Source organism: Panthera uncia, chromosome E1 (assembly GCF_023721935.1).
Source record: "Panthera uncia isolate 11264 chromosome E1, Puncia_PCG_1.0, whole genome shotgun sequence".
NCBI lineage: Eukaryota > Metazoa > Chordata > Mammalia > Carnivora > Felidae > Panthera > Panthera uncia.
In genome coordinates this window covers 8,012,827-8,026,109 of record NC_064814.1, presented here as the reverse complement: position 1 = coordinate 8,026,109, position 13,283 = coordinate 8,012,827, and the positions used below count along the sequence as shown (strand labels likewise).

Sequence of the window (13,283 nt, the reverse complement as noted above, 5' to 3'; positions counted from 1 at the left end):
CCGGGAGGGTGAGGGTGGGGGCTCCGGAGCCAGGCCCACCCATTCGGCCGCCAGCCCCCGGAGCCCAGGCCCAGCTGCGGCTCCCTGCGCTCCGGAAAGTTTCCCCTCACTGTTTGCTTTGCTGCTGTTTAGTTTCTTAACCTTCAGAAATTTATACGCTATAAACTTTTATAGCGGTCATATTCTTTTATTGCTGCGCACACGGCATTGAATTCCTCTCCCGGCCGCTCTCTGTCTCGCACTCTCGCGGTCTCCCGCTCCGAATCTCTCGCTCTCTTTTATGACAACAGATTTCCCCATCTCCGGCTTCCCGGCCTCCGCATCTTCGCCTTTGTTTGTCTTTAAAGAAGCCACCCCCGGGCTCGGGACCCTGACGCCGGCGGCGGCTTCCCCGGGAGGCCTCGCCCCTCAACCCCGCAGCTCCGCGTCCCGCTCCGGCCGCGCCTTCGCCTTCCCTCCCGGCGGATGCTCGCCCGCTCGCGGCGCCGGGGAGCCCAGGATGCGGAGGGAGCCTAGTCTACACAAGCTCTAAAGCCAGATTCATTTCATAACCCGAATGGAACCCTCCTTGGAGGATGCGGGTCCGGGGCCCTGCCAGACCCGGGAGCTTCGCTTTTCCCCTGCCTTTTGCTCTCTGTCCGACTAGTTCGTGCTTTCGTTCGCTGGAGAGGGGTTGGCCTGGCCTCTTCACTTCCAGGCGCCTCTCCCTCGGGCCACGCTTTGTCCCCACCGCCACCCCCAACCCGCAGGGTCTCCGCGGGCTGCCGCGCCGCTGGGGTGGGCCCGGCGGGAGGCTCCGGGGGCGAGCGGCCGCTTCCCCACCGCCCGGCGGGCAGAAGCCGAATCCCAACGCCTGGCTGGAGAGAGGCAGGGCTGCGCGGGACAGCGGCCTTCAGAAGAGGTCCTGGCGGGGACCCCGCAGTCTCTTAGGGACGGAGAGGTGCCTCTGGAGACCGAATTTAGTTCTGGGGTCCGACTGGGGAGGGAGGTTTGGTTTTCTCCTGAGACATTTCTGTTGCATCCGGCCACCTCTACCAAACTCCACCCGCGTGATACCAAGGCTGCAGCCCTGTGGCTCGAATTGGAGCCTCACACTCCTGGTGGGGGCCAGAACCCTAAGGGGCTCACTCCTTCTGAGCGCAAGAGAGGACAGTCTGCCTTCCTAAGGCCTCCGTCTACACCCAGTCGCCCCACTGCAGGGAATGGCTGCAGGAAGCTGGTGCCTTCCTCACTCGCATGATATTTTGAAGTGGCCAAAGCAAGGCGATGCTCTCAGCCAGCTGAGAGAGGAACTATTTCCAGGAGTGGCGGGGCTCTGTAGTTGGTGGGGAGGCCTCCTGTGCAACTTGGGGGGGGGGGAGATCTCATTGCTCCCTGCAGACCCAGACCCCTCTCCAAATCACTAATCGTTTCCTTCCGTCCCTCTCTGGTCTCCCGGCTCTCTTGTGGGAAGGCTCTTGCTCCCTTTAAGCAGAGGTCTTGGGACCTGGGGTCCAGACCAGTTCTCAGCCCCACCAGGAAGCCCTGCCCTGCAAGGTCTAAAGGAGGCACCTCTTGGGCTAAGGAGTCTGTTTTCCAAGCTACCCTCTTGGAACAAGGACCTCTACCTCTGGCCAGGTGAGGAGAGCCAACACAGAATAAGACACAAGAAGAGATTTATTTTCTAGAGTGATATATATTTTTTGTTCTTTTTCTTGTTTTTTTTTTCTTCCAAAACAAACAATCAGAGCTCTAGGCCCCTCACCCTCCCACTCCCACCCACGCCCCCCTCCCATATAAGCGACAACTGAAAACAGGCGAGACAATCACCCCCAAAGAAATCACGAAACACAGCACAATTTCACGACAGCCACCGACAAAGCAAAGAAGTTCTACTGGAGTGTCCCCTTGCAGGGTCGGGAGAAGCAGGAGCAAGAACAGTTCATGGAATTGAAGGGGGACTGGACAGTTCCGGGGAGCAGGGGGGGGGGAAGCAGGGAAGCACAGAGTTAGCTTCCGGCCTGCCGCTTAGGTGCGATTTCGCCTCTTTCCTTTGCACGCGGGACCGCGTTCCCCAGAAGCGCGCGCCCGGCAGGCAGCCGCGCAGGCCACCGTCCAGGCCCGAGTCGCGGGAGGCAAAGCCCGGCGCTGGGGCAGGTCTCGTTCTGCACTGGGGCGGGCAGCCGCGAGCCTCGAGGCTCCTCTGCATGGGTCGAGACGTGGGCAGGATGGGGAGGCATGCGCCAGGCTCCGCGCGCCCGCCGGAGCCTCTGCTCCCCCCTGTCCACAAGTTATCCCCGGAAGGGCGCTCTCGGGGAATCGATTCACAATAAATTCTCCATAGGACTCTCCTGACCTGGCTTTCCTGCCTATAGTAGGGTTGAGCTAGCAGGGGATGGAGGGTGGAGGGGCTTTTCTACAAGGGGCGGCTTGATTCGCTGGTGCAAGGTGGATTTGGCCGAACAGAGTTGATTTCAGAGCTGGGGAGGATGTGCAAGAAGGCAGGGCCTGTGCAGAGCAAGAGAAGCTAGTCTGTGTCAAGCGGGGCACAGATGAACAGACAGACGACATTGTCAAGGCTTACGACCCACGATTTGACCTCCTTTTGTTGGAAGGAGAGGAAAACAACATGCGGAATTAAACATTTCCTGCAACAAAACGTGTGCGTGTGAAACACCTTCATAAATCCTAAGATGCCTCCATAAGACCACTGCTGTCTTTCCTCGCCCCTTCTAGCTTTGCAGCTTGGGGGCTGAGTTTACCCCATTTGCCCTTGGGTCCAAATGGGGTATAGTTGGGGATTCCATAGAGACGGTGACGTGATGCCGAGCCCTTTGGGCTACAACGCCTCATTCAGGAGTGCGTCTCTAGACATCTTCTGGATGTGGATTTGTGTCAGGGGTAGAATCTGGGCTTGCTGGTGGTCTGAGGGCTGTTCTGCCAGATTTGGGGTGCGATGGTCTGCATTTGGGGTGTCACTTCATTTGAGTGTTGGCTGTGAGCTTTCCCCATTATCACTGTGGGCTCCAGGCTTTAAGTGTGTGGGCTTCTGTTGGGCTGTATGCAGCTGGAGTGTCCCTGGGTGACTCAGGATAGGGACAGGGTGGGGGGGGGGGTTGCTGCGTGGAGACAGGTAGGCTGGAAGTGAGGGGCTGGGGCTTCCCAGAAAAATTAAGGGGATTGCTAGGGGCTCGACTAGGGGCTCTCTTTCCTTGCGGCCCATCACTTTGTTAGAAACCAACTACATGTCTACCTTCTAAATCAACAAAACTTCCTTCTGAGGCTCAGGGAGAAGAGAAGGATAGGTAAGGGCAAAGGAAAGATGCTTGAGATGCAGAGAAGGACTTTGAAGAGAAAAACCCCCTTCCCCATTCACTTGAATACATCCCAGACAGCACTGGCCCTGCAGCCATCACTTATAAATAAGCGTGAGATGGGGAAGGGGCAGGGAGGGCCGGGCGGGGGCGGGGGATCTTCACTCTTTGCCCTGTTCCTTATTCATTTTCTTCATTTTCATCCGCCGGTTCTGAAACCAGATTTTGACTTGTCTCTCACTCAGATTGAGGAGTCTGGCCACTTCGTGCCTACGGTCCCTGGTGAGGTACATATTGAACAGAAACTCCTTCTCTAGCTCCAGCGTCTGGTATTTGGTGTAGGGACAGCGCTTTTTCCGGGAAGAGCGAGCGTGCAGCCAGTTGGCGGAGGGGTTGGCTGAAAGAGAAGCAGCGATAGAATCAAAGAAAGGAAGGGGGGCTGAAAGGCCCCCCGTGCTCTCCTTCCAAGAGGATGTCCCCCTGGTCTCCACTCCCCCATCTTGCGTTGCGGAGGGGGGCGCTGGGCCTTCCAGTTCCCAGAAGGGGTCCCAGAGATGGGTCAGGAGTTGCTGTCGACATCGCCCGCCAGGTGACAGTTACTGGGACAGAGTGGGGCCAAACAGGCTTGTCAGCGCTTCCAAAGCTCTGCCTGTCTCAGGTTCTCGCTCAGTCTCTTTCTCCACTTGGGTCGCCACTGGTTGGGACTCAGGTCAAAGCCCAGCATGGCTAAAGCCCCTCCCCCCTCCCCACCGGCACCACCACCACCGGACTAACCAGAGGTAGCTGACCTGGAGGGTCCTGGCCCTGGGTCCGGGAGGTAAGAGGAGGGTTGGGCCCAGGGGGAGCCGGCTTCTGTTCAGCCACGCCAGAGAGACCTCCTGGCCCCTCCAAGTCCAGTCAGGGACACCCTGCCTTCATCACAAGTTTGCATCTCTTGGCCACATGGCAGCAGGCCTGTGTGTCTGTAGATACCTTGTCGCCCCCCCCCCCGCCCCCGCCACACACACACCCCGCAAACATGGGTCTGCACTTAGAGACGCAAACATCTAGCATACTCCAATTCACATGCAACCCAATTGCAACCATTTATCAACTCCAGCCTGTGGACAAGGGAGCGCCAGGGGCTCGCAGATAACTTATGGTTGCAATAGTCTCTCCTTTTCCGCTCCTGCTCAGCTCGCAGTTTGGTTAAAGCAAGTTCAGGGAGATTGGGAAGCGAGACTGCTCCGGTCCCAGGGTGGGGGGTCGTGGATGATGTGGGGGTGACAGAACGCCCTTCACAGCACACCTAACTCCAACTGGCTCCGTGTAGTGAGGAAGAGCAGAGAAAGGGGTAATTGAATGGAAGAAGGGGAGGTGGGGGTGGGGGGAGAGAGGAAACAAAAATATACACGGGCTTGTCTTCCTTTCACTGTCTCTCTCCCTACCCTGGAACTCAGAAAAGTTGCCAAACAAAGCAGAGCCAATTAAAAATAACAGTCACCCTTTGCTAGATTCTCCTCCCTAAACGAAAAGCACTGAATATATTAAAAAAAAAATAATCTGGCTCATCCTACACTAAGTACCGTGTCTTACCAATTTGCAGTGCTATGTCTTTAATGTGATTGCCTGGGATGGGACCTACAGCCACATTAAATATGAAAAAGGAAAAAAAACTGTTAATAATTGATCCCAGCCCAACCGCCGCCTTGCAGTAATGGGCTTTCCAGGCAGAGTTTGGGGGGCTTGGTGTGGGGGGTCTGTTTGGGTGTGAGTCGGGAGGTTTGGGGAAGAGCCCGTGTTACCCAAATGCTAGTTCTTGTCATTAACCCTGGCAGGCTGGAGGTGGTAGGACCTGGCAGGGACCTCAGGGGAGTGGGGGCAGCTCTCTACCCTCCAGCAGACAAGGGCGCCCCAAAGGGCCCGCGGGCCACCACGTTGACAGGAAATCTGGCAGGGCAAGCAGAGACCAAAAAAATCTGACCCTCGCTCCCCCAAAAGAGTGAGGGGTGAGGACTTGTTCCGGTCAGCCTGGGGCTTATTGTTCGGAGCTAAGAACCCCCAACCAATTTGCTTCTTCTCAACCTTAAAAAACGAAAACGATGAGACTCCCCCTACCCCACATCCAGCCAGCAGCACCTCCTGGAAATTAGCCAGACCTGGGCTCCTGGCGGGGGTGCTTCTGGAGCAGTGGGAAAGATGAGGAGTAACTACCATCGGAGGGTAAAGTTTTCCGCCTTGCCGCAAGCCTCTCTTCCCCCCACCCTTCCTCTCCCCAGGGTCCCTTCGGGATCTGTCCTTCTCCACTCTGGCGGTCGGCCCCCGAAGTTCAGAAGCGATCCCCGGACTCCCCGAGAGGCGGACGGCTCCGGCTGGGGCTATAGGGAGCCCCGCGGAGCGCAGCGGGGGCTGCAGAAAAGGAAGCTGCAAGCCGGGCGAGGATGCCAAGGAGGGGAGGGGGCGGCCGGAGGGAAGGCTCCCGGGGAGGGGCCGGCGCATCCGGGGAGGGGGCTCAGTCACCGGGTCCAGGGCTTCCCCGCCCCTCCCGGCGCCGGCTGCGGACCCTGAGCGGCTACTGCGCGAGACCTGCTAGGAACAATCCTCCGCCAAGCTGTTGCATCGCAAATAAAATCCTAATGAGCCCCCTCCCACTTCCCCTTGGCCGGCTTTTACGGTCTGCGCGTGGCGCGGGGAGCTCTGCCAGCCGCGCGGCCCCGGGCAGCCCCGTGCGCTCCCGCCCTCGCCGGCGCGGGCTCTCGGCCTCGCCGGCTGCCGCCCGGGCCCCGGCCCCGCCGGCCCCTCTCCCGGCCGGCCGCCGACAGCCTCCTCCCGGGCTTTGAGCCCGAGCCCCGGGGGAGTGGGGGAAGGGAGGCCGAGAGGGCGGCGAGGTGGTGCCTGCGCCCCAGTCCCCTCCAGGACGTGGCAGCGGTGGGGGCGGCGCTCGGCCAGCGGCCTCAGTCTCCCCTCCGGGGGGCACCCGGCTAGCTTTGCCTGCTTCCTTCCTTCCTTCCTTCCTCCCTCTTCCCTCCTCCCCCGCTCGCTCTCTCCGGCCACCGCCGCGGTCTCCCCTCCACATTGTCCGCAGTTTATTGCCTCTCCCCTCCCCTCCCCCCACCTCGCCTGGCCTTCGGCCTGGTATTTCCTCACTTTTTATAACTTACTTTGATCCGGCCTCTCTTTGTCCTCGCTTCCTTCGCAAATTTTATTGTCCCCGTAGCCGGGTCTTTGATTAGACAGGACGGCCTCCCTGCCCGCCGAAGTTTCCAAACTGTACTCGGGCGTGCCCTGTTTGAGCAGCTCCCCAGGCGCGCCCAGCAGCGGCTCCGCCTTCACCGCCGCCTGGCCCTGCCCCGGAGCAGCTTCGCCGCGCGGCGCCGGCTCCAGCCAGGTGCGGAGGTACCTGCTCTCGGCCGGCGGGACGCCCTGGGGCTGCAGGTAGGGGTGGTAGACGGACGGCAGGCTTCCGGACGCGTGCGGGCTCAGCGGCGCCCAGGAGGCGCCGAACACCGGCGCTTTGGGCTGGAAGCTGCACGAGGGGAACTCCAGGTGCTCCGCGTGGCCCGGCTGCCGGGGGCTCGCGTACTGGCCGGAAGGAAACTTGGCTGGAGGAGCGTCCTCACTCTCGTGACTTATGATCGAGTCGACATAATAGCTGCTAAGCGTCCCAGAAATGGACATTCTCAGACATTATCCGGGCGCTCGCAGGGGGAAGGGAAGCGCTCGCGCGGCGGCGCCCAAGCAGGGAGAGGTGGCACCCAGACCGGTGTGAGGGCTTTCGGACGCGACCCCCCCAGCCCCCCACCCTCCCACCCCCACCCCCTGCTCAACTTCTCAGCCAACAAAGTACAGTGGAGCAGCCCGGCTCAGCGCTCCTTGCAAAATGATTGGTCAAAGTTTTTCCGACTGCCTGATAAAGCGTCAGCTCCAACATAAATCAATCGGGCGAGGGGGCTGCGCTCTCGCTGTCATCCGTCCGCACCGCATTCCATATCGAGGATGGATTGTTTTATGCTGATGCAATGTGCTATCACGTCAGGGCTCCGGCGGCCACGTAACCTCAGCCCGAGCTGCCGGCCGCCCTCCCTCCCCCCCCTCCCCTCCTTTTGCAGGAAGGGGGGTTGTTCTCGACATGGGGCGGCGGGGGCGGAGGAGAGGCGGAGGGAAAGCAGCGGGCTGCCTCGGGAGGGATTCAGGCTGTGGAGCCCTCTCCCCAGGCGGGTCCGGGAGGAAGAGAGGGAGAGCTGGGCAGAGGGAGGGAGAGAACCCCAGCCCGGGGAGCAGACCGAGAGGCCCACAGCATAATTAAAGAGGGGGTGGGGACAGGACCCCCCAACGCCACTCCACCCCGCAGGCCTCGTTTCCTCTCCTCTGTCCCCTTGACACAAGATGTTTATTAAACAACAGTGCGGCAGCAATCCACTGGAGATGAAGTAAAGGGGATGGGAGAGAAGTTGGGGGGTTTTATAGGGCATTATCTGCTTTGGAGGGCTCTCTGTGACTATGTTGGGAGGTTTACAGGCCTGGGAGCTTCTCCTGACCCCTCGGTAGCTGACAGAGGAGAGCGGGGTGAGTGTCCAATGACCTGGTCCTAAAATTTAGGACCTAAATCCTAAAATCAGAACCTACATGAGGTTAGAGGTATTCACCAGGCCCTGAAAAGTTGAGCCTCAGAAAGAGTTTAATACAACTAGCCAAAGGTCCTTTAAATTCCTAGGGCCTCTCTCTGGCCCTGATCAGAGGGAGGTAGGGGGTGTGGGGGGGTGGGGGCATAGCCATTACTCTTTTCCTCCCCCTGATAACTGCCGGGGGCCCTTAAAATTGCCCCGTTGCGGGAGCCGAATGTGAGAAAGGGTTAAGGGAAATTCCCTAAGGTGTCAGCAGAGCAGAGGTGTGGGAAGGGGTCCCGCAGTTATCTCCCCTTACAGCCAGTGAAGAAGGGGCCCAGTTTTCGACTCTTCCGGATGGCTCTTCTCACCCGGCATCGCCTTCCTGATAGATTTCCAAATACCGTATTGGGCACCAGTGTAGACCGAGGGCCTGCAGGTCAGTCTCCCGGCCACCCGCCGCCTCCCCTCCTGTGAACTCTCTGGCTGGAGCTTTCAGATAGTCGGTTTTATTGGTCTCTGCTACGCGGCCCTGCGCTGATTCTCCCCTGGGGCCACCGGCTGGCTTCCTGGCTCATCTCCCGGCCGCAGCTCCTCCAGCTTCTGCCCTGGGTACAGTGGCTTCTTGTGGTGTAGAGGCACAGGGAGACGCAACCCCTGGACAGACCGGGCTCTCCTGCGGTTGGGGCTGGGAGCAGGCTGGGGTGGGTTTTCTCAGCATTGCCGGGCCCTGGGCCCTTAAACGATCGGCTGTCCCCAGCCCTGTCCTTTTACCGAAAGCGGGGCCATTCTGATTTGAGGTTTTATCTTTTTGGCCATGTACCCCTCTGCCTGCAGAAAGCTGCAGATCACCTCCGCACACACACAGACACGCTCCCGCCCGCTTTTCTTTCCAAATGAAGCCATCTCGTGTCATTACGTGTGAAATACGAGGGCGAAGCGCCATATTTCTTCACATTATGGCGATTTCAAAATGATTTTTTAAAGATCAATGCCAGCGCCCAGCCGGCCCCCTCCTTCCCCACCCCAGCTCTCCGAGGGCGACAGCCCAGCAGATCCGGAACCAAACAGCGTGAAGATCTGCTTTTTCCATGGGACCCAAGTGGGGAAACAAAAATCCGATGCAAATTCTTCTAAGTAGCGGTTGGACGCTTGGGAAAGTCAAGGGAGCTCCCCGGACTCAACAGCGAGAAAGCTGGGCACAGAGCGAATGAATCACAGTTAAGGCAAAGCACCTGTTCTCGATTTGCCAGACGTATGGAGTCTGCTGTTGGCTTTACCTGTAATAAATATATTCTTCAAAAAAAAAAAAGCGCCTCTCCTGCCATAAATAATGGTGTTATGAAGCATGGAGGGCCGAGTATATGACTTTCTGTAGTATATAAATTAGGGCCCAAAAGGCCATGTGGAGTGTGGGCAGGGCCTTTTTTATTTATAGAAAAGTCACAGTGCTGGGCTGCTCTGAGGACCCAGGCCCGTGCAAGCGCTGGGCTCTGACTGCAGCCCTCTGGTTCCCATTCCTGGCCCAGACTTTGTTGCTGCCTTTCTTTGCAATAAGAGAGAAGTCAAGAGGGACACTTCCTTTAGGGAAGAAGTTAGAGGCAGCACATTTGAGCTCCTGACTTGTGCCCTACAAGGGTGGGGAGGCCCAGGAGACAGGGTTTAGGTTTCTGACTTGCCCGTCTCCCCTTGTGGCTCCTAGGTGCTGGGTAAGGAGGAGACCCAGGCCTCTTTTTCTGAGACCAGAGCTTAGCCTTTGCTCCTAACACCAGAGTGTGGGAACAGTTTCAAAATGACAGGTTTTGAGGTCTCAGTCTTCTCAGGAGAGAGGGCTCTGGAGGGAAGAGAACGAACCAGCACCCCAATCCTGGATCTTGCACCCCAGCTCATCTCCCAGGTGGGGAAGCAAATGCACCAAGCGATAGTCCCACCCCAGCCAGCCTTTCTAGCAAATGCTGCTGTCCCAAACTGGAGCTCAACTCCAGCTCAGGCAGAGGGCTAAAGGGTCAGTGGGGAGGGAGCCCCCTGTTTGGGTGCTCTGAGGGTCTGTGGACGCCCTCAAAACCTTATTTCCTCTCCCAAACAATGGTACCCACCGTGAGGGAAGGAGGCAAACAGGACTGCCGGCTGTCCCTGGAGCCCAGCTTCTAAAGATGCTTAGTAGAGAGGTTGCTTGAGTGGGGGTCACTTTGTCCGGAGACAGCAAACTGCTCCCCACGCCACTCCTAATCCTAAAGAGAAAGAAGGAAAACCTTGCCTGCCCCCCGCCCCCCAGTCTCTGGCCATTCCCAGCACAGGAGCTGCCGCCTGAGCACAGCTAGGGCCAGTAGCTGGTGGCTCGGAGAAGGACAGGCAGGGAAAAGCTGCAGCCCTTGGCCACACTGGGGCCCAGAGCAGCCAAGAGCAAGGCAGAAGTGGGGAGAGCAGAGGCCGACCCTGGCCAGGACCAGACGGTGAGTGCCTGTGCTTGGGGGGGGGGCGGCTTTGGGAAAGATCCTTGTCAATAAGAAGAGACAGGAAAAAAATCTAGACAGAGGGAAGGAAAAGCAAGAGAGGAGGAAAAAAGAAAAAGAAAAACAATAAATGGGAAAAGGGGGAAAAGTTTGGTTTTAATAGATAAGCTAAGCTGAAACTTAGGCATTTTGTATTTGAATAGATGTGGATATCCTGTATGTATATTTCAAATCGATATTTATTTATGGGGACCCAGTGTGCAAATGTGCTGTACTCTAGGTTGTGTATAGAATATGTAATAAATAAATACACCCAACTATAATAGCGGATGTGCTTGGGTGTTCACACAGAAGACCCAATGGTGCATATGTGGAGGCATGTATAACCCCTGTGAATGATGTGAGTTTACGATTCTGTTCATAGAAGAAGATCTGTTACCCAAAAGTTTGTGCATACATTTTTATAACTATCACACACCTACGGAAAGGGCAAAAACTTGAGTATTTGTGTACTTGAATTCTGGCTATAAAACATCAGTTGATCAGGAAGCCTTGCTTGAAAATCTCCTGTTGACTTGATATTCAGGCAAAATACACACCGTATCCTCAAACAAACGCATGTGGCTTACATCTGAATCCTTTGATAACTTTCTTCCAAAATATTTCTGTGGAAGGTAAAGGAAATGCCTCAGACTGGCCCAGGGGAGGTCATGAAATTTTGTGACTTTTTTTTTTTTTTTTTGGTCCGACCATGACCTCCTTTACTGTGTATCTCACCCCAAACTGCAGGAACGATGTACATTGTGTGATGTTTCTTTCATGGTAGTGATGGACACGAGGATGTAAGCACCATTACCTGCACACAAGCGTGTCCCTCACAAGTGTGAATCTGACCAGTGGGCAGAGATGAGCTGAATGTGAAAGCCCTCAGGTAACTGTGGGGGTCACACAAAAGCACTGCTATCTACAACGAAATTACAAAGGTCCCCAAGCCTATGTCTCCAACCACCCAGAGATATTTCTTCTGACCCAGAACCAGAGTCCAGACCCACTCTGGGAAAGAAAGAGGGGTGGGGATGTTTGCTCCAAGGGGGAAGAAATCAAGGTCCCCAGAACCTTCAGCCTTTATACAAAACAACCTCTAAACCGGGATCACATCGAATCCACACACACGGGTTCAAACCTCAATGCTGCCACACCCTCCAAGTGGGGCTTTTAATTGCAAAGTAACGAAATCTCCTGCCAAATCTCCCTCCCAGGATGTCAGAGGTGAAAGGAAGAACGGAGAGGTCACCGGCCCAAGCAGACCTCAGGAATCTTCTTCCCAAGTCTCAGCCATCGGGGATATGGAAAGCGGTGGGGGTGGCTGACTCTTTGGGAGGGGGCATCCAGGAGGCCAAACGGGGTTGGGGGCAGGCGGGGCGGAAAGGAGCTGAGCAGGTAGAAGGTTATTACGGAATTGCTTCCATAAAACCTGAGGCTGTTGTAAAACCCTCTGCTTTCCAAAGACTTGATTTCCTCTTTTCTCTCTAACATCCCCCTTTTTTTCTTTTTACAGCACTGTTCCTGGGAGGGGGTGGCCAAGAGACGCCGGGATGGAAGACAGTCAGGCTCCAGGCTCCGGGTGGCTGGGCAGGTTTGTGAGAGGCCCAGAGAGAAGTAAGGTAAGGCAGAAAGACACCCTAGACCACCTTCACCCAGGCTGGAGGACAAGAAAATGTCAAGGAGTTGTGTTGTTGGCCTTTGCTCACCACGGGGGTGGATTGAAGGCTGCATTTCTCCCAGGGCCAGAGGTGGGTCTCCCAAGGGCCCTTCCACTCCTAGCAGATGCCCCTTGTTCACAGACTGCCCCCCCCCTCCATGTCAGCTTGGCGCCAGAGCCCCATCCGGTCGGGCCTCTTTCCCGGCCCCTTTCCACATTCCCTTGCCTCAAGCAGGGGGGAAAAGTTTGGGAACAAAAGTTAGCTTATGCTTTGGACCGTCCCCTCCTTCCGCCAGTACGTCTAGCTATTCCTCTCCTGGGCCGGGAGCCAGCAGCCTAGAATGGGTTGGGGTCAAAGAGGGTATCATGGTTTTGCCCCTGCCCCACCCCCCCTGCATCATCTCCTGTCAGACCACCAGTCTGGAGTGAACCGCCCAACAGCCTGGGCTCCCCATTTAGCCTGCACATCAGGCCCCTCTCCCAGGGGGTGGCCTTTACGACCGAGGTAAACCTGTAGCCCAGCACAAGGGTCTATGGGGAAGCCTTGGCCACTCTGTGGAACAGGAGCTGAGGGATTGGGAAACGTAGGACTTTTTCTGCCCCACCTCTGCCCCACTAGGGGGCTCTAGGAAGGACCCTGGAGGCATACAGGCTGAGGATACACGGGATCCTGACATTTCCCCTTTAGAATGGGACATACTGAGCCCTCTTCAAGGACCTGACGTTTCCTGTTGAAGTGGAGTCCTGTCCCACCCCACCCCCCACCAAGGGTTGCAAAGATCTCAAGGATCCCTTGTATCTCTTGAAACCAAGCATTTGCCAAGTTGGAGAGGCTTTCCTTGAAAAGTCTAAACGTAGACAGGAGTCCAAGGTCCCAAGGCAGAAAGCCTGAAGCCCCAACCAGCATTCTTTGGCTCTGCAGAATAGCCCAGCAAGGTGCCTCTGGAGAGTAGACTGTTCTCCATTCCCGCTTTCCCTCCCAACACCCACTTAAAAAATACGGAAGTGGAAAGACACCCTAGGGCTTCCCACCTCTTTTCTCTGGGGAACATCTTCGCTGTTTCTGGGTGAAGGATCTCGAACCTCTTCACCATTTGGCAAGAGTGATACACTGGTCCTTATGCTGCCTCCCTGCCCAGCACCCACCCCCACCCCCCCACGCACACTCCTCCAGCTAAGCGAGGAGCAGTAGCTGCCGTGAGTCGGGTGGTTTAATGTCGTTGTGTTCAGAAATCCAGGCCCAACAACATGA

The 13,283-nt window shown here is 56.8% G+C and overlaps 1 protein-coding gene across 1 annotated transcript; it reads right to left on the bottom strand.

Annotated features, from left to right (window-relative positions):
* Positions 1–3,436: 3,436 nt before the first annotated feature.
* On the bottom strand, positions 3,437–7,016 carry HOXB9 (homeobox B9). Its single transcript, XM_049635900.1, has 2 exons — positions 6,434–7,016; positions 3,437–3,690 (listed from the first exon to the last, which is right to left on the bottom strand). Exons 1-2 carry the CDS (start codon positions 6,948–6,950, stop codon positions 3,455–3,457), a joined length of 753 nt encoding a protein of 250 aa, XP_049491857.1. The 5' UTR covers positions 6,951–7,016; the 3' UTR covers positions 3,437–3,454.
* Between the last annotated feature and the right edge of the window lie 6,267 nt (positions 7,017–13,283).

Excerpts from the sequence above, each read along its gene's own strand:
- HOXB9 (XM_049635900.1), bottom strand. The coding sequence starts at position 6,950 with ATGTCCATTTCTGGGACGCTTAGCAGCTATTATGTCGACTCGATCATA. Across the intron at positions 3,691-6,433 it reads CAAAGAGAGGCCGGATCAAA|CCAACCCCTCCGCCAACTGG; the intron begins GTAAGTTATAAA and ends CTTCTCTTTCAG.